Genomic DNA, 27,944 nt, shown 5'->3' with positions numbered 1-27,944 from the left:
TCAGCCTTTCAGTCTTGTTTGTAGAATATTATTGCTATTATTATGCTTTAATAAGCCATATTGAAAGACACCAAAAGACACAGTCACGGCTCTGACAAATGTACCTTACCAATATGGCGGCGTTTTCCACGTCAGAAACACTGGCAGAGAAGAAGAGAAAGAAGACGTTTCAGGAAGTGAGTGAAACAACATGGCATCCGGACAACAGTGGGTCTTGGTGGAGATGGTTCAAGCCTTTTATGAGGTAATATTTCTGTGTTTCGCCTCCCAGCGAGTCATGGTTCCATTAGAACTTCAACAAAGCGGTACACCTACTAAACCGAGCCGTTCAGAGGTGGAGTTTATCACCGGAAGGTGCTTGTGAGACTGTTATAACTCATCTGACATGTCCAACTTGTCCGATGGTCCTAACCCCGGAGTATGATCTCTGGATGCAAACAGGTCCGAACTGGGGTGGGAGGAGGAAGGCTTCAGTACATCTGGTGCTTTCATGTGAGAAAATGAGAGGAGAAATGAGACAAATGAATACTTAGCGGTCTGCTTTGAAGCTGTCATCTGATCCGTCCGTAGCTCGTTTCAGCCTCACGTACCACTGAAATATGTGTTCGCGTTTGATTTTACTTCAGGCTGGCATCATGAATGTTGAGGAGTACTGTCTCTTTAAATCTGAGGAGCCTGGACACCTGGATGACAGAAGAGGAAGGAGGAGGTGGCTTCTAAATTATCAGCTGATAAAGAGAACAGCTTAAACTCAAGGACTTTAGGAACAGCACAGGAGTGAGGGCCCTTCAGTAGCGCTCTAAGTACGTCCATACACGTGTGTGTGTGTGTGTGTGTGTGTGTGTGTGTGTGTGTGTGTGTGTGTGTGTGTGTGTGTGTGTGTGTGTGTTTTATGTTGTATGTTGACTGCTCGTCCCCTGCAACAAAACAAAGTCCTTGTGAGTGTAAAAACTGACTTGGCAGCAAACTTCATTCATTCTGATTCTGAAACACCTGCTGCTAGAAGGTCTAGTCAAGGTATTCCACCCCGTCCCTGTTGTTTCCACCAGCTTATGGCGCTTGACTTGAAGCACAATTGTTTCTGCCTTCAGATGTTTGGATTTTATAGAACATGGTTTTATTTCTTGTCTCCAGTGGACCCAGACCTGCTAACAGTCAGGAAAGCCCGTCGGATTGTATCACTAACTCATCTATCTGCCCATCTCTTTTTATGTAATATTGATTTGAAATTTGGCTACATGGTGGTGCACTTTATAGCTGCTGCCTAACCGTTAGAAAGTTGCAAGTTCAATTCCAGGCTACAAGCTTCCTGCACAAAGTTAGCAAGGTCTCTCCATGCTCTCCAGGTGCTCTAGTTTCCCCTTACAGACCAAAAACATGCATGTTTAGGTTGGTGCGGGGCTCTAAATCATCCCTAGGTGTGAGTGATTGTGTAAGAAAGAAAGAATAGGATCTTTTATAAAGCGCCTCTCAAGATAGAAATCATGAGACATTTCACAAATACAAAAAAATTTAAAATATACATAAAAAAGATTTAAAAATGTATTTAAAATGAGAAAAAAATTAAACTGTGAATAAAAAATTAAGAGACAGAAATAGAAACAGGAAAGAGGGAAATTAGTGGATCAGGGGATCCTGTGAAAAGCGGAATAAATGCAAAATAAGGAGAGGGTGGTGATGAAGGTCATGCAAAAACCAGCTTGAACAGGTGAGTTTTCAGCTGCTTTTTAAAGGAGACCACCGAGTCCACTGATGTCAGGCTCAGGGGGAGAGAGTTCCAGAGTCTGGGGGCCACAGCAGCAAATGATCTGTCACCTTTGGTCTTTAGCCTGGTGTTGCACAACCAGTAGGCTTTAATCACTGGACCTCAGGGACCTGCTGGGGGTGTAGAGTCTTAGATCACCAATGTATGATGGTGCTTGTCCATGTAAGGCCCTATAGACCTGGGGCCCTTTTTGTCAAGCTTGCTTACGCACAAAACGGGGTTGGAAAACTGCGTAAGCAACTTTCCACGCAAACTTTGGGATTTATGAAAGACAATTTAGCGGAAAAATGTGCGCAACTTTAAGTTGACTAAGGACCTGGCTTATGCACATTTTGGACATGGAGAGCACCTGCAGTACTGCTGCTGAGAATGATAAAATTATGAAATCCTGCAGCATTATCACTTGTACTGCTTCGTTTTCACACAGAACAAGACCCCCCACACGCACACACGCACATACACACACACATGCACGCACACACATACACACAGCCTGAAGCGCAGAATACGGAATGCAGAATATCAGCAGGGGGACAGATTAAGACAGAATGTCATGCGTCTGTGACAGTGTGTGTGTCGTGTCACTGTGATTCGATTGATCATGCGCCCTGGCTACCTGTACAAGGGAGATCTCTGTTTGGATGACTGGGTAGCGCGCATGACTTTCACCTGGGAGTCTGGGGATCGAATCCCGATTGGACAATTTTTTTATATCTACCACAGATCTCTCTGACGAATTCACAACATTGACGGCTTCAGCAACGCTGTGCCACTCCATGGATTTCCTCTTATTTGTTTTTGCAAAAGCACTTCCTTTCATTTCTCCACCTCATCCACAAGTACCTCAATTTCTGATTCTGTGAAATTGTGCTTCCTTGATCTGCCTTGATCTACGGTTGTCATGTCATCGGCGGAGCGCTGCAACAGCCTGCTTATGTATATGCATGAGGTCCACAAGGCACTTTGCATTGACTATTTATGGCAGTAAGTGGGCGTGGTGAGGGCGGGATGTGACTAAAATGCAGCTGAGAACCTTTCTAGATAGTTTCCGATTTATGAAGCGGAGATTGCGTTCAGCTGTGCGTACTCCATGCTTGATCGATCACAAACCTCCTTGGCGTAAGTACATTTTTTTTGCTGAGCTTAACTACGGGTTTAGTAAGGATTCTACGCAATGTTTGATAAATGACCCCAGAACCAGGATCTTGAAATGAACCCTGAAGTTGACTGGCAGCCAGTGAAGCTGGAGGAGAAGCGGGGTGATGTGGGTGTGTTTGGAGGACTTGGTCAGAAGCCGAGCACAGGCATTCTGAACCACCTGTAGACCGTTAGGGAGGTTTTGCTCAGACACGTGAAAAGAGAGTTACAGTAGTCTAAGCGTGAGGAGATGAAGGTGTGGATAACTGTCTCAAGTTCGGAGCAGGACAGAATGGGACTCAGCTTAGCAATGTTCCTGAAATGGAAGAAGGAAGAGCGAACTAGAGAACTGACATGAGAATCCAGGGTGAGAGCTGGGTCAAAGGTCACGCCAAGATTCCTGACAGAAGGTTTGGTGTGAGAAGCAAGCTGACCAAGAGAGTCTCTGACTTTGGGAACCAGCTTGTCTGGGGCACAGATGAGGATCTCAGTCTTATCTTCATTCAGCTGAAGAAAGCTCCCAGCCATCCAGGTTTTGATAGAATCTAAGCAGGTGTGTAACAGCTGCAGCTTAGACATCTCATGGGGCTTAAAGGAGATGTACAGTTGGATGTCATCTGCATAAAGATGGTAGGAGATTCCTTTGAAGGAGCTCAGGATGTGCTGAAGAGGAAGCAGATAGAGGAGGAAGAGCAGAGGCCCCAGCACAGAACCTTGTGGGACACCATGGTTATGTGAGGTAGAGGAGGACCTAAACTTGGAGACCGCCACAGAGAGGGAACATTCAGACAGATAAAAGGAGAACCACTCCAGAGCAGATCCTGATCGGCCTACCCAGTCTCTCAGCCTCTCCAGTAGACAGTGATGGTCAACGGTGTCAAAGGCTGCAGTCAGGTCCAGCAGGACCCCTGCATCACTGTGGGTCAGAAGGTCATTAGAGACCCTAAGAAGAGCTGTTTCAGTAGAGTGAGTTCTACGGTAACCTGACCGGAAACTATCATAGATGTTATGTTCATCAAGAGCAGCTGTGAGCTGTTTAGCCACAACCTTTTCCAAAACTTGGAGATGAACGGAAGTTTAGAGATGGGTCTGAAGCTGCTATGGAGAGAGGGGTCAAAACTTGTTTTTTAAGAAGCGGGTGGATTACAGCGTTCTTAAAGTAAGTAGGGGCCTGACCAGAAACCAGAGAAGCATTAATTATAGAGAGCACGCTGGGACCGATGGACAGAAAAGCACTTTTAAACAAAGATGAGGGTAAGGTGTTGAGGGGGCATGCAGAGGTCCGTTCTGCCGATCTTTCAGCCTACCTAAACCACCACTCTCCTGCTGACCTTTCTGCTCCAGGCTCCTGCATACCATCTGATTCTGGAGGGAATTCTAATACTGTGGATCATTCGGCTTCTGTTCTCTAAGACCTACAAACTTCCTGAGACCTACAAACTAACAGAGAAGGTAAACTTAGCACAGATTTCTCTGGTCTTCAGGCTTTTGGTCCACCAATCAGCTGACGTGTTTTTCTCTTTCAGGAAAAGGAGGACCTGATTGAGGAATGGCAGCCAGAGCCTCTGGTTCCTCCAGTCTCCAAAGAGCACCCTGCCATCACCTATGATGTTGTCACAGGGTAAAATACCCTTATGTAGAGTAACCAATCCACCTCACATGCAGTTGAAGTATTTATGATCATGATGGAGAAGTTTATCATCCTTGGTCCAGATGTTGTTATTTAGACTACATACCTTCTGACACCAGGGTCCCATCAGCTCCTCGAGATGAGATCAGATCTCAACTGGTCTGGGTTTGAGACCCATTTAATGACAAGCCGTGACCCAAGTCAAGAAAAACTTTCAACTGCTCAAATTTATTTAATGGAAAGTTTTTAATTTGATATTGAGCAGAAGTAGCAGTTACATGCACTACTTTGAAATAAAAGTGCTACAGCTGAGTAACCTGGCCTGCCAGACTCGTCCGTCCGCTAAGGAAGCATGGGGCTGGCTGGTCAGGCTAACAGTTGAGTATAATTGTGTCCTACTTTGTGTTGTAAAATTGCTTTGCTGCTCTCACGTTGCTGCTGGCTGTTCATCACACCAGCCCTCTAAATGACAGCACACCTCCCGTTCACCCGTCGTCCTGGGTGGGGGTGGGGGGGCATGGGGTTCGGGGGCCTCAAAGAGGCCGCCTATTGAGGACCACTGTTTTAGCACATACTGACTCAAGAAAATATGAAAAGGTTGCAAAGTATCTTTTGAAAATGGTTGTGCTAATCAATGACGGCACGCTCCCTTATATGGACGTGCTCTGGAGAAAAGTTGAGGTGGAGACATGGCACGACTCACAACGTAAATCTATTTCTGGAAGTTCCAACTACCGTGTTACGTAAAGCACGTGCACTGGTACCTCGGCCGTGGAGATGAACAGATAAACAGAGTAGCTTTCCCAGTTCTGCAGGCTTTATTGATGTGGAGAAGCTTCTGGTCGCATGAATCATAGTTAATACACATTGCTATAGATCAGGGGTAACCAAACTTAGTGAAGCTGAGAGCTACTTCACAATTATTGAGCCATGCAAGGGCTACGAGGTTGATATAATGGTGACCTTTGAACTGGAATAGATCAGACTTAAGCTAAACTTCATGTATAATAAACATATTTTAATGTTTTTTTAAAGAAATGTGTAGTTTTTTAATTTATATTAATGCCTTTGTGATTATAAAAGATGGTAGCAGACATTTTTTATGTAATTTTACACTTATGCTATTTGAACAAAAGCCTGTGGGTCACAAGCCTGGTGTCTGGGGGCAACATGGTGCCCCCAGGCTGGTGCCCCCTGCTATAAATGTTTAGGTAATCCAGAATATAATCTAGGGACAGGCAATCTCACAGTGGTTGCAGCAGAAATGACATGTCACCAAGCACATGCTACAGTAGATCTGGTGGATACAAAAACAAGCCAGGTCTTCATCTCCACATAAGACTCAGAGATAGGAGCAGACAGGAGTACAAGCAGTTTAGCCAGTGATTCCTATCATAGGAAAACGGGATTTCCTCATTCAACTGGAGGTTGTATGATGGTTTGTTCCTCAGAGTGTCCCTGGTTGATGTTTTAACCGGTTGAGTTTTAACAATGCAACTGGATTCATTTTAATTGTGTTTAAGTTCTCAGAGAACTTTGGTTTCAGTTTGCTGCTAATTAAAAAGGTTTTGTACAGAAGATAAGTGTTCATGTGCCGTAGCTAAGAACAGACACTGCTGGTTCTGGTCTAGACAGGAAATTGTTAAGACAGAAAGTCCCTAGTTCATCTGACCTAAAATGACTTTGACTGTTTATTTTATTTACAAACGTGGTGCTAACAGGTCAGTTAGCGTGTTAACTTATTGCTAGTTCTCTAGAAAGAGCTAGATGCATGTTGTGAATGTTTTCCTGTTAAAAAAACACCACAGCTGTGATTCTTCAGCTACATAAATGCTAAGTTGAGTTTTCATTTCAGACCTCCCAGCCATAAAATCATCATCAATGGAAAGGAGTGTGTGAACTTTGCTTCTTTCAACTTCCTGGGTCTGCTGGACAACGAGCGCGTTAAGGTCTCAACTCCCCTCCAACGCTTTTCCTCACCACTGAACAAGTTCATAAGCTTTGTTTCTGTGTTACAGGAGAAAGCTCTGGCCTCGCTAAAAAAGTATGGTGTTGGTACCTGTGGTCCACGGGGATTCTACGGGACCTTTGGTGAGTAGACTCGGCTGCATCTGGTGCTTCATCAACTAGAATAGATTTTAAAGCTCCGGTCCGAGAGGCCTTCTGGCAAGCCCTGTGCAATGTTTGCCCCTCTGATCAGCTCGATGATGTTGGTGCTCTGTTGCAGTGGATCTAGTCATCCTCATGTTGGATTTTAAAGTGTTTTGTGTGGTTTCTGCTTCCTAGATGTTCACCTGGAGCTGGAGAGCCGTCTGGCTGCATTCATGAAGACAGAAGAGGCCATCATCTACTCATATGGCTTTGCCACCATAGCCAGTGCAATCCCTGCCTACTCCAAGAGGGGCGACATCATCTTTGTGTGAGTGTTGGGCGGTTAAACTGTTGTAATTTTCTACTTGTTGAAGGAGAAATACCGACATCCTTGGGAGGATAAAAAATTTCAGCAATTCCAAAAATGGGTAAATATAAATGCGGTTCACGCTGCCCAGCTTTGTCATGTGGTACTCTTTTGACCCACGGCATGCAGAATCAGAGGCGGAAACAACAGAAGCGGAGCTGATGAGCTTCTATATAAAATTTAGATGATTAACTCATGAAGGCATAAATCCAGACATAATAAACGATTAAACTGGGTTTTAAAAACCAGACAAATGCAACACAATTATAGGAAAATGTGAACCTGGCAGATAAATCAGTTATAATACGAAGTCGGTTTATTTCAGGCTGGATGCAGAAAAAGCTCTGTTCTAAGAGACTGACCAGGACTTCTTCAGACACCTTAGATCAGTGTTCCCCAACCCTGCTCCTCAGGTCCCACTGTCCTGCATGTCTCTGCTTCAGCACACCTGATTTGCATATTTGCATCGCCTCCTCTGGACATCAAGTGTTGCAGATGCCTGTTAATCATTCATTTGAGTCAGGTGCGTGGCAGCAGGGAAACACTGGTGTTTGAAAGGGTAACGTGGAAAACAGGACAGTGGGGCCCTGAGGATCAGGGTTGAGAAGCACTGCCTTAGATCAGGGGCCTTCGGTTCTGGGCCTGGAGGGCCGGACTCCGGCAGGTTTTAGTTTTAACTCTGCTTCAACACACCTGACTTCAATCAGCAGGTAATTAACAGGTTTCTGCAGAGCCTGATGAGCTGCTGCACAGGTGATTCAGCCACTGAATCAATCAAGTGTGCTGGGGCAGAGAAACCACTAAGGCCTAGTCCACACGTAGCTGGGTTTAAAAAAAAAACGAATGTCCGCCCTTCCAAAAACTTGCATCCACACCACCTCGTTTTAAACAAAAACTCTGTCCACACGTACCCGGATAAATACGTTGTTAAGGACATGCCAGACCTGTAGGCGGCAGTACTTCCCCCGTTCTTAACCTCGTCCTTCGCCTGTGGTCTTCCGCAAGGAGCAGTAATGCCGCTTGCAAAAACAAACAAGCAGAAAGCGCTTGGACAACTGATAAAGCGAGCGCAGCTCTGAGGGCATCCATGCTGTCGGCTAGTGTAAACACAGGTCGCACACGTGATGTCAGCATTTTTTTGTCGCGGAAAGTGACGTTGCGGACCTTAAAACTCCGGTTTTGTCTGGCCACACGCAGACACCCAAAACGGAGAAAACGCAGATCTTCACTTTGGCCGGAGTTTTTAAAAAGATCCGTTTTTGTGTGAAAAAACTCAGTTTTCGTGTGGATGACAGGCCAAAACGTAGAAAAATATCTACATTTTGGCAGATCCCCGGCTACGTGTGGACAGGGCCTAAAACAAGCTGGATACCGGCCCTCCAGGCCTGGAAACGAATAGCCCCGCCTTAGATGGTGGGCCAGCAGTGAAATAACAACTAAGCAACACAGACTTAATCCACCTTTTCAATGACACAGAAAATGAAAGATCTTCCCTTCTACTTGTTATTGCCATAGTGTGTTTATCTGTAATCTTGTTATTATTTGTTCTTCCTTTTCTCTAAGTGTGTGTGCTGCTGTAGCAAGAGACTTTCCCCACTGTGGGATTAATAAAGTATATTCTGTCCTATTCCTATCTCATAAGGCACCTTATTAGCTTATCCTGTTCCTCTTGTGTTTAATGTCCGTATTTTCTATTTTTGTCTTTCACTAAATTGTGGTGCTCCTTCCTTCTGAATTTTTTGAAAATGGCGTGATAAAGCTGCAGTTTAAAAACCAGCTGTGTTGGGAGACATCCCCAGGTGTGCTTCTGGGCTCATCAGCTCTCTGCTGCCTGCACTGAACGTGACTGTCATGTTTCACAAGATTTGTCTCATTGTGTTTGTGTCCAGAGATGAAGCAGCCTGTTTCTCCATCCAGAAAGGTCTCCAGGCATCTCGTAGCTTCATCAAGTACTTCAAACACAATGATATGGAGGATCTGGAGCGGCTGCTAAAGGAGCAGGAGCTGGAGGACCAGAAGGTTGGTTCTGTGTGACAGTCTGGACCCTTTATGAGTACTTTATCTGTAAACTCTCTGACCCTCACAGCTTGTTTTGTGTTTGTTTCAGAATCCTCGTAAAGCTCGTGTGACGAGGAAGTTTATAGTGGTTGAGGGACTCTACATGAACACCTCAGACGTGTGTCCATTACCTGACCTGGTAAGTTCTGCTCTTTGAGTCTTTTCTCTGTGGAGAGTCTGGGATGCACATATCACACTAGTTGCTCCTCATTAGTGAAAACACCATCTAAAGTACATGGTTTTCTGACTGCTGCTTACCTGCAGGTGAAGCTCAAGTATAAGTATAAAGTGCGGATCTTTCTGGAGGAGAGCTTGTCGTTTGGTGTGCTGGGAGAACATGGTAAAGGAGTCACAGAGCACTTTGGGGTCAATGTGAGTACTCTGTTGTCCGACATGAGCTGGGTTCATCTAGTCTTGATCTGGGAGAGTGTGAGATAACAACCAAGACTTTGGTGCTTCCTGCAGATGGATGACATTGACCTGATCAGTGCCAACATGGAGAATGCTGTGGCCTCTATTGGAGGCTTCTGCTGCGGACGCTCCTTTGTCATCGACCATCAGGTGATGATTAGCTGTTCTGGGCTGACTAGTGTAGACCTGGCCATTATTCCAACATTCACTCACTGTGACCATTGACTGTACATATAAGATGGATGAACCCTCTGCGCTATCACCCGTGGGTTTCTGAAGAGCTGAAGTGAAGCTCAGTGGTCGATTTCCACCACTGCCATCTTGGCCCATGTCACACGACTCGTCACTCCTGGAAAATACAAAAATTGAGCTCAGAGTGGGCTGTGAGGCTGGGGGCAGATGATCGACACCCAAAAAACTCCGAGATGATGTAGCTACGAGCTAACTAAGCTAACAGAAGATGTATCAGGGTGCATTTAGCCAGAAAAATGCAGATGAGCGACTCTGCTACCTTCTGCCTTCTAGGCAAGACAGCGTTATTTATAGAGCACATTTCAACACAGAGGCAATTCAATGGGCTTTACAATTATCAGGACATGTTATGAAAACAACATAACAACACAATTAAAATACACACAGATAGAATTACAGTTTAGAGGTAAAGGAGAAGACAAAATTACAGGGCAGGTTACAGCCTCCATCACTTAACATGAGGCCGAAGCTGAGGAATCCCTGGAGTAAGCAGTAGTGAACGACGGGAGCCGTCCCCTCCCCCCTTCCCCCCTGCCTTGGTGAAAGCTACAGGCGATTGGTCAACATGTGTAACTGTGTGTCCAGACTGTCTACACACAGAGCAGTAGGGGCGGGGAAGAGGGAGGATCATACTCAGAAAGACACACAGCAGAGCACATGTGGGAGGAGGGAGACGAGAGGGAATGAGGAGGAGGAAAAAGGCGAGCGAGAGGGAGGAGAGCGCGACAAAGACGGTGAGAAAATGAGCGCCAGCAGTCAGAAAGTGGAGATTTCTTAAAGTGTTCAGTTATTAAATCCATAGAAATGATAAATATTTGATATATTGCTTTTTTTAAACATTATTTGACATATATTTTAGCATTATTTTGGTTATAAATGTACTCTACGCAACAGAAAATCTGAGGAGCCACTTGGGAGCCGAAAGAGCCGGCTCTTTTTGGTGAGCTGAGCCAAAAGAACCGACTCTCTAAAAAGAGCCGCAATTTCCATCACTAGTAAGCAGTGGAGCAAGCTGCTGGTGCTACTGCTAACAGCTCATCTGCTACCTAACAGACATGCACCTAAGTCAGAGGCGGTTTTACCATTAGGCATAGGTAGGCGGCCTCCTGGGGCCCCCATGTGTTGGGGGGCCCCCTAGCCCTGACCACCGGCACCCCTCTGTTAACGCCACAACATTATTACCAACCTGTGGCCGCAGACGGGATTGGACATGCACATTTCTCATTACCATAATTCCTGAACCGTTGAAGATATCATTAAAATTCCAAAAGTGCTGAAAAGATTAAAAGTGGGGCTTTTCGTGCATATACAATACATTACGGTAGCCACCGGGATTCCCTGTTTTGAGCGCAACGAATCACAACACAGATTGAGAGACGTGCTGAGTCATCCAAAATGTTCACGTTTATAACTTTTGAATGGCTGATCTGATCCAAGAAATTCCAACGGTTCCTAAAAGTACATAAAAGCAGCTTTCCAACGATCTATAGCATGAAGCAATCAGAGATAGGGAAAATATTGCTACGAGGGGAAATCCTGCTGTACAGCCTGATTGAAACGGAGCGCAGCACCGCGGTGAAAGCGGATAACGGAACGGGGAAGCTAATCAGCATAAAAACCAGCATGAAATTATGGAAATGCCTCAAAGAAAATCAACACGATCTGTTAGGTGTCCCAGAAGGCTTATATCTGAAGACAGTGACCACGAAGAAGGACAGATCTCCGGTGAACCAGGATATGAACGTTTGTTCAGTCTTTATTTATTTTTTTTTTTTATTTGAACAACCCTCAACTATTTGCTAATTGTAAGATTCAGCATCATTCCAGCATTATTTATCTTTTTACAATAAATAATTATTTTTGCTAAAACAAAAGCTTTTGGTATAGCAGTGCACGGTGTGCCAGAGAAGCACCCCATGGCGGTGTGAGGTGTGCAGGACTCTGCCTGCAGCTGGAGAGAAACTGCTTCAAGGTCTACCACATCAAATAAAAACGTCTGAAAGTTTACAAAAATAAAGTCTTAAAAACTGCTAAAAAAGATACCAAGGTTCACACTTTTTTAAGAATAGATGCATTACAGTTCAAAGTTTAAATTGTTTGCCCAGTCATTTTGAAGTTCCTTTACAGTAATAACTGTAAAAAATTCAAATCCGTTTTTTTTTTCACTTTTAAGCTGATTTTTAAAGGCTTTAATAGAAATAAATTCTAAATAGAAGAAGAAAATATCATTTCTATAGCGCCTCAAGATAAAAATCACGAGGCGCTTCACATAAACAAAAAAAATATATAAAAAAGCATTTAGAAAATGTTTAAAAATATATTTAAAATGAGCAAAAAATAGGCAATTGTGATTTAAAAGAAAAAATGTTAAAAAAGAGAGAGAGTGAATAGGAAAGAGGGAAATCAGTGGACCCTGAGGAAGGTGGAATAGGTGGGGAGAGCAGAAAAAAGAGAGAGGGGTGAAGAAGGTCATACAAAAGCCAGCTTGAACAAGTGAGTCTTCAGCTGCTTTTTGAAGGAGACCACTGAGTCCACTGATCTCAGGCTCAGGGAGAGAGAGGTCCAGAGTCTGGGGGCCACAGCAGCAAATGACCTGTCACCTTTGGTCTTTAGCCTGGTGTGCTGCACAACCAGTAGGCTTTGATCACTGGACCTCAGGGACCTGCTGGGGGTGTAGGGACTAAGAAGATCACCAATGTAAGATGGTGCTTGTCCATGTAAGGCCCTGTATACCAGAACCAGGATCTTGAAATGAACCCTGAAGTTGACTGGCAGCCAATGAAGCTGGAGGAGAAGTGGCTTCACATTTCTTTTCATGAATTGTTGAAGTGGTTTGGAAATACAAACCATACACTGAAAGCTGAGGTTGTTCTGAAAAAAGGAGAAGAGTTACACACACTTTGCACTTTTTATTACAATTTTACAGCCATAAGATTAAAAAATACCAGGCGGCCCTGTTATAATTATGGTCATAAGAGGGTTATTAAGACGGTGATGCACAAACAGGAAGTGATTGGTAGTCATTCCACTCCAATCCAGTTGGTGGCGGTAATGCACCAAATTGTTGTTTGCCAAGTCCCATAAGACCACAAATAATAAGAAGAAGAGAGGCGGGAGTGTTCGTAACAAACGCAAAGTGATAGTCAAAACATTAAGCATGAAATTGAGTTATCCTAGTGGCTCCAATAAGAGAAAGAAGCATCATGCTTCATAAAAGCTTTTATCTTCACTTCTGAAAGTGACGTCGTTTTTCGATGTAAACATCAAAAGGAAGCAGAAAAGGAAAGACAATGGAAAACGTTTAAAGGGAGGAAACCATAGACTAAAATGGAAAATAGAAAAAAAACTAAGGCTAAAGCACAGGAGCACTGACAGGAAGAAGAAAGCACAGCAAATATTGAAGGCACTCAAAGGGAGGGAAGTACAGGAAAAAAAGAGGAGGACTAATAAAAAGGGAAAATAACTCATGTCAGAAGAGGGGAGAGTTTCGCAAATCCAGTTAAAGGCAAGATTGTCGAAAATTTAGTGTAAGGGGCCCCATGTCTGTGTTCGCCTTGGGCCCCCAAATTGATAAATCCGCCCCTGACCTAAGTATTTGTAATTTCAAGCTTTAATTACATGTAAACAGGTGAGTTACAACCACCCCAGAGTTGTCACAACAGTAAACTAGATTTATTAAACCAAAAATGTTTTCGTAACCATTCTGTAAACATGTTTATTTCTTCTGTGAAGTTAGCATTTTAACATGGGAACCTGCTCCTTTCCGGAGCCAGCCCCTAGCGGACGAGGGAGGAATTGCAATTGTTGTCACTTCATATTTTACCTCTTGATTAGGTCTAAAAAAACTTCTGTGGAACCAGAATCTTCTTCTTAGGGGGTCAGCCATAATCCAGTGTAACATGTATAATATGTCTGTCTTCACGTGTGGACATGTTAATTGGTACCATTAGCTGGTTTTACAACAGATTTCTTGGCTTACTCAAAGTGATTCTGGTGAGAACTGAATCATATTGTGTTCAGCAGCTGTTTCAGGACATTCTGTAGATGGATGACTTCCGTTTTATAAACCAGTTATTTGTTTCCGAGTTTCAACAGAAATAGAAATCTGCTTTTTTGTCTGTTTCAGCGTCTGTCGGGACAGGGATACTGCTTCTCTGCCTCTTTGCCACCGATGCTGGCTGCTGCAGCCATTGAGGCTCTGAACATCATGGAGGAGGATCCAGGTACCTCAATGCTGTGTCCTTTGAATACTGCATAATGTTCAAGTTGATCTGAGGGTTATTTTCTGATGAAGATGGGTTTTTCTGTCTCTTGTTCTGCAGATATTTTCACTGTCTTGAGAAAAAAGTGTGAGCATGTTTACAGTGCTCTACAAGGGTAAGTTTATCAGTGCCAAACTGGCATTGTGGTATCAGTAAAACACAAACAGATTTTTAAATATTTGATTTAAAAGAGACAGGGTGTGAGTTGTGGCCTGTGGGCCTGATGTGGATTATTTAGCTATTTAATCTGGCCATGAGATCATATTTGAAATGTGTTAGAACTGTTTGTGGCTGTACTATATACAACTAAACCAACACGTAATAATAATAATGATAATAATAACATAACAATACATTTTATTTGAAGCACCTTTCTAAAAACTCAAGGTAAAAGGAAATAAAATTTAAAAAATGACTCAAACCAGTTAGCCACCCTTTGCTGTGATCACTCTGATTACTGCTTTGCACATGCTTGGCATTCTTTCGATGAGCTTCAAGAGGTAGTCACCTGGAATGGTTTTCCAACAGACTTGAAGGTGTACCTCTTGAAGCTCATCAAGAGAATGCCAAAAGTATGCAAATCAGTAATCAGAGCAAGGGGTGGCTGTTTTGAAGAAGATAGAATATAAAACATGTTTTCAGATATCTCACCTTATTTGGTTAAGTACAAAACTCCACATGTGTTCATTCATAGTTTTGATGCCTTCAGTGAGAATGGTCATGAAAATAAAGACAACACATAGAATGAGAAGGTGTGTTCAAAATTTTGGCCTGTACTGTATATTGTGTTTAGACCTGTGACATGCTGACCTGTAACAGGTTTACAGGGAGTGCAGAATTATTAGGCAAATGAGTATTTTGTCCACATCATCCTCTTCATGCATGTTGTCTTACTCCAAGCTGTGTAGGCTCGAAAGCCTACTACCAATTAAGCATATTAGGTGATGTGCATCTCTGTAATGAGAAGGGGTGTGGTCTAATGACATCAACACCCTATATCAGGTGTGCATAATTATTAGGCAACTTCCTTTCCTTTGGCAAAAGAAGGACTTGACAGGCTCAGAAAGGTCAAAAATAGTGAGATATCTTGCAGAGGGATGCAGCAGTCTTAAAACTGCAAAGCTTCTGAAGCGTGATCATCGAACAATCAAACGTTTCATTCAAAATAGTCAACAGGGTCGCAAGAAGCGTGTGGACAAACCAAGGCGCAAAATAACTGCCCACGAACTGAGAAAAGTCAAGCGTGCAGCTGCCAAGATGCCACTTGCCACCAGTTTGGCCACATTTCAGAGCTGCAACATCACTGGAGTGCCCAAAAGCACAAGGTGTTCAATACTCAGAGACATGGCCAAGGTAAGAAAGGCTGAAAGACGACCACCACTGAACAAGACACACAAGCTGAAACGTCAAGACTGGGCCAAGAAATATCTCAAGACTGATTTTTCTAAGGTTTTATGGACTGATGAAATGAGAGTGAGTCTTGATGGGCCAGATGGATGGGCGCGTGGAAGGATTGGTAAAGGGCAGAGAGCTCCAGTCCGACTCAGACGCCAGCAAGGTGGAGGTGGAGTACTGGTTTGGGCTGGTATCATCAAAGATGAGCTTGTGGGACCTTTTCGGGTTGATGATGGAGTCAAGCTCAACTCCCAGTCCTACTGCCAGTTTCTGGAAGACACCTTCTTCAAGCAGTGGTACAGGAAGAAGTCTGCATCCTTCAAGAAAAACATGATTTTCATGCAGGACAATGCTCCATCACACGCGTCCAAGTACTCCACAGCGTGGCTGGCAAGAAAGGGTATAAAAGAAGAAAAACTGATGACATGGCCTCCTTGTTCACCTGATCTGAACCCCATTGAGAACCTGTGGTCCATCATCAAATGTGAGATTTACAAGGAGGGAAAACAGTACACCTCTCTGAACAGTGTCTGGGAGGCTGTGGTTGCTGCTGCACGCAATGTTGATGGTGAACAGATCAAAACACTGACAGAATCCATGGATGGTAGGCTTTTGAGTGTCCTTGCAAAGAAAGGTGGCTATATTGGTCGCTTATTTGTTTTTGTATTGTTTTTGAATGTCAGAAATGTATATTTGTGAATGTGGAGATGTTATATTGGTTTCACTAGTAAAAATAAATAAATGAAATGGGCATATATTTGTTTTTAAGTTGCCTAATTATTATGCACAGTAATAGTCACCTGCACACACAGATATCCCCCTAAAATAGCTAAAACTAAAAACTACTTCCAAAACCATTCAGCTTTGATATTAATGAGTTTTTTGGGTTCATTGAGAACATGGTTGTTGTTCAATAATACAATTATTCCTCAAAAATACAACTTGCCTAATAATTTTGCACTCCCTGTAGACCTGTGACATGTTCGCCTGTCACGGGTTTAGACCTGTGATGTGTTGACCTGGAACAGGTTTAGACTTGTGACATGTTGACCTGGAACAGGTTTAGACTTGTGACATGTTCGCCTGTCACGGGTTTAGACCTGTGATGTGTTGACCTGGAACAGGTTTAGACCTGTGACTTGTTGTCCTGTAACAGGTTTAGACCTGTGACGTGTTCGCCTGTAACGGGTTTAGACCTGTGATGTGTTGACCTGGAACAGGTTTAGACTTGTGACATGTTGACCTGTAACAGGTTTAGACCTGTGACGTGTTGTCCTGTAACAGGTTTAGACCTGTGACGTGTTGACCTGGAACAGGTTTAGACTTGTGACATGTTGACCTGTAACAGGTTTAGACCTGTGACATGTTGACCTGTAACAGGTTTAGACCTGTGACGTGTTGTCCTGTAACAGGTTTAGACCTGTGACGTGTTCGCCTGTAACGGGTTTAGACCTGTGACATGTTGACCTGTAACAGGTTTAGACCTGTGACATGTTGACCTGTAACAGGTTTAGACCTGTGACATGTTGACCTGTAACAGGTTTAGACCTGTGACGTGTTGTCCTGTAACAGGTTTAGCCCTGTGACGTGTTCGCCTGTCACGGGTTTAGACCTGTGACGTGTTGACCTGTAGGGCTGCAACAACGAATCGATAAATTCGATGAAAATCGATTACTAAAAGCGTTGGCAACGAATTGCGTCATCGATTCGTTGTGTCGCACAACTCTTCCAAAAGCGCCCCCCCCCCCTTCCCGCCCGCCGTTGCGCGCAGACCAGAGCAAGTCAGATCAGCGCGAGGGAGAGCCGCAGATCAGTGGGAGGGAGAGCCGCAGATCAGCGCGAGGGAGAGCCGGCAGATCAGCGCAAGGGAGAGCCGCAGATCAGCGTGAGGGAGAGCCGGTAGCGGCAGATCAGCGCGAGGGAGAGCCGGCATACTTGCGCTGCTGCGAACCGGTTCCGCATTGTTGCACAGCGATCCAGGCAGCTGCTTCCAGCGCACGGTCCATTCTCAAAGTGGCGCAACCAAAAAACTATAATTAGCACACGATCGTTCATGTCCGCACATGTTCTCTATTTTCTGTCTTATTTGTGCCTGAAGCGCGCTACTGCGGAGCTCATCACCTGTGCTGCGGTGATTTCACCTCACGCAGCATCGAAAACGCGCTCTCCGCTTTATGGTCAGAAGATCCCTTTGATCTGTTTAAAAGTAACTGATGAGGTGAAAAAGTAAGAATCCAGGCAGCAGTTTTTCTGGAGAATTAAGAGGAGATGCAGGAAGATGAGAGACAGACAGGACAGGAAAATAGTTCAATAAAAACAAGAAAACAAAACAAAGTGTTGAAAAGTAAAATGTAGGTAGATTTATCTCCACTACACGTTTTTACCAGTAAAAAACAATAAGTTATACACATGTCATATTTATACATCTGATACAATTCAGATCACCTTCAAAACTCAGTCACACACCCAGGGCCGTTTCAAGACATTTTGGGGGCCAAGGCAAAATGCCCCCCCCCCACCCCCCCAATAACTGGGCTCCCCAGAAGCCTCTGTGTAATTCATGCCCTCTCCAGTAGTGTTAGTTATATGGTGTTTATAAAAGCCCCTCAGACATTACTGACATGTTCTAATATTATCAAATGAAAAACTAAATTATCAGACATGCTGTCTCATCTGCTTCTTTTATAAACTTGCAAAAAGTAACAAAACCATTTGAAAGCCACTATTTGTGGATTCTCTGAAAGTTTCCATGGAGTGTGTGACAACTTATTTTTTCATTGATCCTATCGTCTAATCTCACAGCTGAAACAAGCATCCTTAATAATCTGTGCACAGGAAGCTTACCGATGCTGTAGTAAAACAAAAGGTATTATAATTTATTATTAATAAAACCTTGTTGCAGCACTAAAGCAGAAAAATTAGATTTTGCATTAAATATGCAAAATATTTACATATGAATTGTTTTAGAGCCCTTTAATTGGCAGAATCTGATATTAATTTAGTTCTTACAAAAAATGGGTCCCAACATGGTTTGTGTGGCGTTGCCATAGTGTGACGTCATAGGCACAGATCCCCTGTCCTCTTGTTTGGAAATGGAAATATGATCACCCTACATTAAACAAACTGTCCACCCGGGCTTTTGCGCTGCACAGAGACGCTTCGCTGCCTACGACTGAACGTCAGTTGAGAGTCAGTCTCATGCAGACTGACCAATGAAGAGAGGGCCTCAAGTTAAGACCCTCTCCTCATTGGTCAGTCCACACGAGGTGGGTCAAAGGTTACTTTGGGCGGGTTACGTGTTGTCAGGCATTCAAGTATTGAGTATATTTACTGCATATTACAGTAAAATATTCTGTATGTGACCACATTATGGTGATCTTTGGGTCGTGATGATGGAGCCCTTGAATATTGTTGCCCAGGGTACAACAAAGTGTTAATCTGGCCCTGGTTCCGCCGTCACATTCCCGCAGAAACTGGTTGATCACACCGGGGCCAGACTAGCATGTGGTTTTACAACCACAATGTCCTCAGAAGCAAAAACGCTTTTAAAAGGGAGGGAGGAGTCCTAACTGTTGCTGCAGGCGTGTTGTGTGAGAGTGCAGTTATATACTGGTTAATATATTTTTGGGTTCAGTTGCTTTCATGTGGCCTAATGTGAGTCTATTTGGGATCATTGGAATGATCAGCAGCATTTCTTGATGTGACTTTATGGCAGTTGCCCAGGGCATCATCGCAAGGAGGATGGCATTCATTTACTTTTGTTTTATTTGGTATTTTTTCAGTCATTTTTGGAAATAGTGATCAATTTTGATTAATTCACGGCCTATGTTTAATTACATTTAAAATAAATGTCAACAGATGAGATCAAACAAAACAGATGAGAATTGCCCTTAAGCTGTTTAACTTGGACCAAGCATTTTAGGTCACAGATAGATGTAGCTTAGGGTCTCTGTCTATACACCTTATACGACAATTTAGGTGATGGCATGTTGTTTTTCTGCTATTGAACTGTTTTCTAATAATGTTGTGTTAAATAAAGTGAAGGAAGGAGAGAAATAACGTTTCCCTAGCAGTTTTTAAAAATTTCCCCATGTAATCCGATTAATCGATTAATCGTGTCGAGACCCCATCCGATTAATCGATTATCCAAATAATCGTTTGTTGCAGCCCTATTGACCTGTAACAGGTTTAGACCTGTGACGTGTTGTCCTGTAACAGGTTTAGACCTGTGACGTGTTCGCCTGTCACGGGTTTAGACCTGTGACGTGTTCGCCTGTCACGGGTTTAGGCCTGTGACGTGTTGACCTGTAACAGGTTTAGACCTGTGACGTGTTCGCCTGTAACAGGTTTAGACCTGTGACGTGTTGTCCTGTAACAGGTTTGGACCTGTGACGTGTTCGCCTGTCACGGGTTTAGACCTGTGACGTGTTGACCTGTCACAGGTTTAGACCTGTGACGTGTTGACCTGTCACGGGTTTAGACCTGTGACATGTTGACCCGTAACAGGTTTAGACCTGTGACGTGTTGTCCTGTAACAGGTTTAGACCTGTGACGTGTTCGCCTGTCACGGGTTTAGACCTGTGACGTGTTGACCTGTCACAGGTTTAGACCTGTGACGTGTTGACCTGTAACAGGTTTAGACCTGTGACATGTTGACCTGTAACAGGTTTAGACCTGTGACGTGTTGTCCTGTAACAGGTTTAGACCTGTGACGTGTTGTCCTGTAACAGGTTTAGACCTGTGACGTGTTCGCCTGTCACGGGTTTAGACCTGTGACGTGTTCGCCTGTCACAGGTTTAGACCTGTGACGTGTTGACCTGTCACGGGTTTAGACCTGTGACATGTTGACCCGTAACAGGTTTAGACCTGTGACGTGTTGTCCTGTAACAGGTTTAGACCTGTGACGTGTTCGCCTGTCACGGGTTTAGGCCTGTGACTTGTTGACCTGTAGCAGGTTTAGACCTGTGACGTGTTCGCCTGTAACAGTTTAGACCTGTGACATGTTGACCTGTAACAGGTTTAGACCTGTGACGTGTTGTCCTGTAATAGATTTAGACCTGTGACGTGTTCGCCTGTCACGGGTTTAGACCTGTGACGTGTTCGCCTGTCACGGGTTTAGACCTGTGACATGTTGACCTGTAACAGGTTTAGACCTGTGACGTGTTCGCCTGTCACGGGTTTAGACCTGTGATGTGTTGACCTGGAACAGGTTTAGACTTGTGACATGTTCACCTGGAACAGGTTTAGGCTTGTGACATGTTCGCCTGTCACGGGTTTAGACCTGTGATGTGTTGACCTGGAACAGGTTTAGACTTGTGACATGTTGACCTGTAACAGGTTTAGACCTGTGACGTGTTGTCCTGTAACAGGTTTAGACCTGTGACGTGTTCGCCTGTCACGGGTTTAGACCTGTGACATGTTGACCTGTAACAGGTTTAGACCTGTGACGTGTTGTCCTGTAACAGGTTTAGACTTGTGACATGTTGACCCGTAACAGGTTTAGACCTGTGACATGTTGACCTGTAACAGGTTTAGACCTGTGACGTGTTCGCCTGTCACGGGTTTAGACCTGTGACATGTTGACCTGTAACAGGTTTAGACCTGTGACGTGTTGTCCTGTAACAGGTTTAGACCTGTGACGTGTTGTCCTGTAACAGGTTTAGACCTGTGACGTGTTCGCCTGTCACGGGTTTAGACCTGTGACGTGTTGACCTGTCACAGGTTTAGACCTGGGACGTGTTGACCTGTCACGGGTTTAGACCTGTGACGTGTTGACCTGTAACAGGTTTAGACTTGTGACGTGTTGAACTAACGGGTTTAGACTTGTGACGTGTTGACCTGGAACAGGTTTAGACCTGTGACGCGTTGACCTGGAACAGGTTTAGACCTGTGACGTGTTGACCTGGAACAGGTTTAGACTTGTGACGTGTTGACCTGGAACAGGTTTAGACCTGTGACGCGTTGACCTGTAACAGGTTTAGACTTGTGACGTGTTGACCTGGAACAGGTTTAGACTTGTGACGTGTTCGCCTGTAACAGGTTTAGACCTGTGACGTGTTGTCCTGTAACAGGTTTAGACCTGTGACGTGTTGACCTGGAACAGGTTTAGACCTGTGACGCGCTGACCTGTAACAGGTTTAGACTTGTGACGTGTTGACCTGGAACAGGTTTAGACCTGTGACGCGTTGACCTGTAACAGGTTTAGACCTGTGACGTGTTGTCCTGTAACAGGTTTAGACCTGTGACGTGTTCGCCTGTCACGGGTTTAGACCTGTGACGTGTTGACCTGGAACAGGTTTAGACTTGTGACATGTTGACCTGTAACAGGTTTAGACCTGTGACGTGTTGTCCTGTAACAGGTTTAGACCTGTGACGTGTTGTCCTGTAACAGGTTTAGACCTGTGACGTGTTCGCCTGTCACGGGTTTAGACCTGTGACGTGTTGACCTGGAACAGGTTTAGACCTGTGACATGTTGACCTGTAACAGGTTTAGACCTGTGACGTGTAGTCCTGTAACAGGTTTAGACCTGTGACGTGTTCGCCTGTAACGGGTTTAGACCTGTGACATGTTGACCTGTAACAGGTTTAGACCTGTGACATGTTGACCTGTAACAGGTTTAGACCTGTGACGTGTTGTCCTGTAACAGGTTTAGACCTGTGACGTGTTTGTCCTGTAACAGGTTTAGACCTGTGACGTGTTGTCCTGTAACAGGTTTAGACCTGTGACGTGTTCGCCTGTAACGGGTTTAGACCTGTGACGTGTTCGCCTGTCACGGGTTTAGACCTGTGACGTGTTGACCTGTAACAGGTTTAGACCTGTGACGTGTTGTCCTGTAACAGGTTTAGACCTGTGACGTGTTCGCCTGTCACGGGTTTATACCTGTGACGTGTTCGCCTGTCACGGGTTTAGGCCTGTGACGTGTTGACCTGTAACAGGTTTAGACCTGTGACGTGTTCGCCTGTAACAGGTTTAGACCTGTGACATGTTGACCTGTAACAGGTTTAGACCTGTGACGTGTTGTCCTGTAACAGGTTTGGACCTGTGACGTGTTCGCCTGTCACGGGTTTAGACCTGTGACGCGTTGACCTGTCACAGGTTTAGACCTGTGACGTGTTGACCTGTCACGGGTTTAGACCTGTGACATGTTGACCCTTAACAGGTTTAGACCTGTGACGTGTTGTCCTGTAACAGGTTTAGACCTGTGACGTGTTCGCCTGTCACGGGTTTAGACCTGTGACGTGTTGACCTGTCACAGGTTTAGACCTGTGACGTGTTGACCTGTAACAGGTTTAGACCTGTGACATGTTGACCTGTAACAGGTTTAGACCTGTGACGTGTTGTCCTGTAACAGGTTTAGACCTGTGACGTGTTGTCCTGTAACAGGTTTAGACCTGTGACGTGTTGTCCTGTAACAGGTTTAGACCTGTGACGTGTTCGCCTGTCACGGGTTTAGACCTGTGACGTGTTCGCCTGTCACAGGTTTAGACCTGTGACGTGTTGACCTGTCACGGGTTTAGACCTGTGACATGTTGACCCGTAACAGGTTTAGACCTGTGACGTGTTGTCCTGTAACAGGTTTAGACCTGTGACGTGTTCGCCTGTCACGGGTTTAGGCCTGTGACTTGTTGACCTGTAACAGGTTTAGACCTGTGACGTGTTCGCCTGTAACAGTTTAGACCTGTGCCATGTTGACCTGTAACAGGTTTAGACCTGTGACGTGTTGTCCTGCAATAGGTTTAGACCTGTGACGTGTTCGCCTGTCACGGGTTTATGCCTGTGACTTGTTGACCTGTAACAGGTTTAGACCTGTGACGTGTTCGCCTGTAACAGTTTAGACCTGTGACATGTTGACCTGTAACAGGTTTAGACCTGTGACGTGTTGTCCTGTAATAGGTTTAGACCTGTGACGTGTTGACCTGTCACGGGTTTAGACCTGTGACGTGTTGACCTGTAACAGGTTTAGACTTGTGACGTGTTGAACTAACGGGTTTAGACCTGTGACGTGTTCGCCTGTCACGGGTTTAGACCTGTGATGTGTTGACCTGGAACAGGTTTAGACTTGTGACATGTTGACCTGGAACAGGTTTAGACTTGTGACATGTTCGCCTGTCACGGGTTTAGACCTGTGATGTGTTGACCTGGAACAGGTTTAGACTTGTGACATGTTGACCTGTAACAGGTTTAGACCTGTGACGTGTTGTCCTGTAACAGGTTTAGACCTGTGACGTGTTCGCCTGTCACGGGTTTAGACCTGTGACATGTTGACCTGTAACAGGTTTAGACCTGTGACGTGTTGTCCTGTAACAGGTTTAGACTTGTGACATGTTGACCTGTAACAGGTTTAGACCTGTGACATGTTGACCTGTAACAGGTTTAGACCTGTGACGTGTTCGCCTGTCACGGGTTTAGACCTGTGACATGTTGACCTGTAACAGGTTTAGACCTGTGACGTGTTGTCCTGTAACAGGTTTAGACCTGTGACGTGTTCGCCTGTCACGGGTTTAGACCTGTGATGTGTTGACCTGTCACAGGTTTAGACCTGTGACGTGTTGACCTGTCACGGGTTTAGACCTGTGACGTGTTGACCTGTAACAGGTTTAGACTTGTGACGTGTTGAACTAACGGGTTTAGACTTGTGACGTGTTGACCTGGAACAGGTTTAGACCTGTGACGCGTTGACCTGGAACAGGTTTAGACCTGTGACGTGTTGACCTGGAACAGGTTTAGACTTGTGACGTGTTGACCTGGAACAGGTTTAGACCTGTGACGCGTTGACCTGGAACAGGTTTAGACCTGTGACGCGTTGACCTGTAACAGGTTTAGACTTGTGACGTGTTGACCTGGAACAGGTTTAGACTTGTGACGTGTTGTCCTGTAACAGGTTTAGACCTGTGACGTGTTGACCTGGAACAGGTTTAGACCTGTGACGCGTTGACCTGTAACAGGTTTAGACCTGTGACGTGTTGACCTGGAACAGGTTTAGACCTGTGACGCGTTGACCTGTAACAGGTTTAGACTTGTGACGTGTTGACCTGGAACAGGTTTAGACCTGTGACATGTTCGCCTGTCACGGGTTTAGACCTGTGACGTGTTGACCTGTCACAGGTTCAGACCTGTGACGTGTTGACCTGTCACGGGTTTAGACCTGTGACGTGTTGACCTGTAACAGGTTTAGACTTGTGACGTGTTGACCTGTAACAGGTTTAGACTTGTGACGTGTTGACCTGGAACAGGTTTAGACCTGTGACGCGTTGACCTGGAACAGGTTTAGACCTGTGACGTGTTGACCTGGAACAGGTTTAGACTTGTGACGTGTTGACCTGGAACAGGTTTAGACCTGTGACGCCTTGACCTGGAACAGGTTTAGACCTGTGACGCGTTGACCTGTAACAGGTTTAGACTTGTGACGTGTTGACCTGGAACAGGTTTAGACTTGTGACGTGTTGACTGTGTTCAACAGAATCCCCAGTCTGAAGGTAGTGGGAGTGTCGTTTGCTCCAGCTCTTCATCTACAGTTGGAGAGAGGTTCTGGCTCCAGAGTCACTGACCTGCAACGGCTCCGCTCTGTTGTTGACTATGTAAGTCCGGTCTGTTTCAGATGGATCTGTATGCCTGAGTCACATGCTGCTGCTGATGCGACTAGTAACAAATATAATATTCATGAATGGATTCATGTTTATAATGACTCCACCATGACATTAGACCTGTACTGTTCTAAATCTGAAGGCTGTTGGACACAGAACTACAGTTCTAGATTCTGTTTTTACATGAGTAAACAGATCCAGTATCTGGTAGGCGGTTAAGTGACTTATTGTATTTTTTTAAACAACATTTTTTACCATTTACCTCACTCACTACTGGGGCAGACTGAGACCGGACTCTCTTCTCATCAGGTTTTATGTTTTCTCTTTCAGTGTTTAGACAGAAATGTTGCTTTGACAGTCGCCAGGTATCTAGAAAAAGAGGAGCGCTTCCTCCCCCCTCCCAGGTAAGAGGCTGTCCCTATCAGGTGTTTTATTTCATCAGTATTATGCTGTTTTAGTTCGTGGATGTCTAACTTGGCATTGCTCAGTAGTGCTCTTCCCTCATGTCTCTAAAAAACATTGGTGAGGCATGCAGGTCACTGATGAGACTCTGAACTAGAAGTAACTCGAGTCACATTTAAGTTGCAAAAACTAAGACTACAGGCTTGAGTGAGACTTGAGGTTCGGGACACAGACGGGTAAATCAGGGGAGCAGCTGTGTGACACAGGCCTTATGATTAAACCAGGATCAACATATCTGTTAGCTGGTTTGTTTCTTTATGCGTCCACATCTAAACGTCTCAGAGTAAAAAGTGTTGGCAGGTGTGTTTATGAGAATGGATCTATTCAGAGATCTCTAATGACTGCTAGAGATACTAGCTGAAACATGTCAGGTGAAAAACTATATTTTACTAAAACTGTTTAAGAAAAGAACAAAAAACGGATAGCATTTGACAACTCACTGCTGGGTTCTATTCGGATTGCAAAACTGTTGCTGCTGTGTGTTTTTTATTAGTTGACCTCATTTGTGTGCATCTTTTGCTTCAGTCTGGTTTTATAAAAGTGTTTATTTTTAACAGGAGACCTATCTAAGCATTTTTCCATTATTGTGAAATGTTTTCTTTAACAAATGTTCAATGATCAATAAGTTAAATAACAGTCCAAATGCAGTTTTGTTTTTAAAATAGACTAGATGGCAGAGACCTAAATACTCAGTTTAATCATGGGAGACTTTAGGCGTGACTCAGACTGTCCCTTACACCCTCACCCAGTGTTATAGGGAAAGGAACAGTAATGGATGTAGACTTCCTGTTTAAAAGTAAAATTAGCCTTTTTTATTTTTTATTTCATTCAAAATAAAACATATAAACAATAAGAAATACATAACAAAAAATCAAATTTGAACGAAAAGGAGCAGAATGAAGAAAAAAATCTTATAATTTCTGCCTCCTTTTCCAGAAGAAATAATCAATTTATATACAATTTCCAGTTGTCAGACACACATACGGATTCATTTTAAACTTTTTCCTGTTCTAAATTCCAGTGCGATCATGATCATTGATTTAATTTACATTTTCATAATCAGTTAGTACACTCAGTTTGGTACATATTTGAAAATAAGTGACAGAGTTTTTTAAATTTCCCTTTTAAGGTTATTCCATAATTTAACACCATTTACAGACATATTCCACCCTTAATTTTAGTTCTAAATCTAGGTTTTGGAAACACATCAGTTTCTTTCAGCGTGTAATTACTAGTTCTCTTTTCAAATATCCCCTGAATGTTTGTTGGCAGAGTACCTAAATTGGCTTTATACATGGTTTGTAAGATTTTTCCGTCTTTTAAATCATGAAATTTCAGTAATTTATATTTAATAAACAATGGGTTCGATAGATCTCTACAGCCACTATAATTGATGATTCTCAGAGCTCTTTTCTGTAAAATAAATAAGGGTTGTGTGTAGTTTTTGAATGTTGCTCCCCAGATTTCTACACAATAAGTCAGGTATGGAACAATCAGTGAATTGTACCCATTACTTTAATTATTAATAGTCTTGACACTTTCATTCACAATATGTTGCATACTAAGTAATTTTCATTAGATTTAAGTTGAAAATGTCATTCACCAGCAATGTGATGATGTCTAAATGATTAGAAACCCTGAGAAAGAGGAGGTCAAAAGGTGAAGCAGTGACCTGGATGGTGTCAGGGTGAATCTAAAATACATTCCCCCTCCTGTTTGTCTCAGTATCCGAGTGGTGGTGACCATCAAACAGACGGATGAAGACATCCAGAAGGCTGTGTCTTGTATCAGAGAGGCAGCATCCATCTTCCTTTAATGATGTGTGATGTTTGCCCCCGATGAAGAGGAGCAGCTGTTTACAGTGAAGGTTAATGTGAGGAAACACAGATGTTCTCCTCCACCACTAAAGATGTTTTTATATCAGCACTCCAGAATAGTTTTATATTTTACTTATTTAAATGTAAAACTAATGAACTCGTCCTGTTTGTGTTTGTTTTCTTTCTTGTCGAGGAACAATAGAGACAGAATGTTTCAGAGGGCCCTCCTCAGACCAAAGCGAGTTCTGACCAAAGATCTGTCTTTGTGCTTGTTAAATGTCTGCAGAGTGCACGGGCTGTGTACTCTGGCATTTTGTTGTTGTTTTTGTTTTTTGTTGTGTCATTGAGATTTAGCACAAACCACAAATCTAACTCTGAACCCACTCATTCTGATTTTCTGTTGATTCCAATGATCTTCTGTTGGAGGTCAGTACATTTCTGACTTTCAATAAAAGTTTCTGATTCTGAATAGTTTGTCTTTTGAGTTTTCATTTCAGTAAGAACAATAAAAATAAATTAAATTAGTGTTTGAACAAAGTGCTGTGGAAATTGTAAAATGGAAAGACTCTAAAAAAACAAAACAAATTCTCCAAATCGTTGTCTATTTTTTTTTTTTAGAATTTTATAGTTTTACAATTAATAGATTTGATCATTTATCATTTCCTGTCAGCGTAATAGTTCAATGTGTTTGTGTAGAAACGATGACAATTAT

At 43.8% G+C, this 27,944-nt stretch overlaps 1 protein-coding gene across 2 annotated transcripts; it reads left to right on the top strand.

Moving 5' to 3' along the window:
* Window positions 1-88: 88 nt before the first annotated feature.
* On the top strand, window positions 89-27,701 carry sptlc1 (serine palmitoyltransferase, long chain base subunit 1). Of its 2 annotated transcripts, XR_001573514.3 has the most exons (16): window positions 89-244; window positions 4,247-4,354; window positions 4,429-4,523; window positions 6,388-6,481; window positions 6,551-6,623; window positions 6,819-6,951; window positions 8,880-9,009; window positions 9,098-9,187; window positions 9,313-9,420; window positions 9,514-9,609; window positions 13,838-13,934; window positions 14,034-14,088; window positions 24,830-24,947; window positions 25,284-25,357; window positions 27,141-27,288; window positions 27,435-27,570. XR_001573514.3 is itself a non-coding variant. In XM_015966891.3 (15 exons), the coding sequence occupies exons 1-15, from the start codon at window positions 191-193 to the stop codon at window positions 27,229-27,231; spliced, it is 1,416 nt and encodes a 471-aa protein (XP_015822377.1). In that variant the 5' UTR covers window positions 89-190; the 3' UTR covers window positions 27,232-27,701. The 2 variants fall into 2 exon arrangements, 1 of the variants encoding a protein (XP_015822377.1); XM_015966891.3 differs by having other exon boundaries at window positions 27,141-27,701.
* Window positions 27,702-27,944: the final 243 nt, after the last annotated feature.

The sequence above is a fragment of the Nothobranchius furzeri genome, chromosome 6 (genome assembly GCF_043380555.1).
Source record: "Nothobranchius furzeri strain GRZ-AD chromosome 6, NfurGRZ-RIMD1, whole genome shotgun sequence".
Taxonomy (NCBI): Eukaryota; Metazoa; Chordata; class Actinopteri; order Cyprinodontiformes; family Nothobranchiidae; genus Nothobranchius; species Nothobranchius furzeri.
The sequence above is the reverse complement of the archived record's forward strand: the minus strand, read 5'-3'. Positions and strand labels throughout refer to the sequence as shown.

What these genes read in the sequence shown, in the direction of transcription:
- sptlc1 (XM_015966891.3), top strand. Translation starts at nt 191, where the DNA reads ATGGCATCCGGACAACAGTGGGTCTTGGTGGAGATGGTTCAAGCCTTT. An exon ending in AGGAGCTGGAGGACCAGAAG is followed by an intron (nt 9,010 to 9,097) that starts GTTGGTTCTGTG and finishes TGTTTGTTTCAG; the next exon opens with AATCCTCGTAAAGCTCGTGT. An exon ending in CAGAGCACTTTGGGGTCAAT is followed by an intron (nt 9,421 to 9,513) that starts GTGAGTACTCTG and finishes TGCTTCCTGCAG; the next exon opens with ATGGATGACATTGACCTGAT.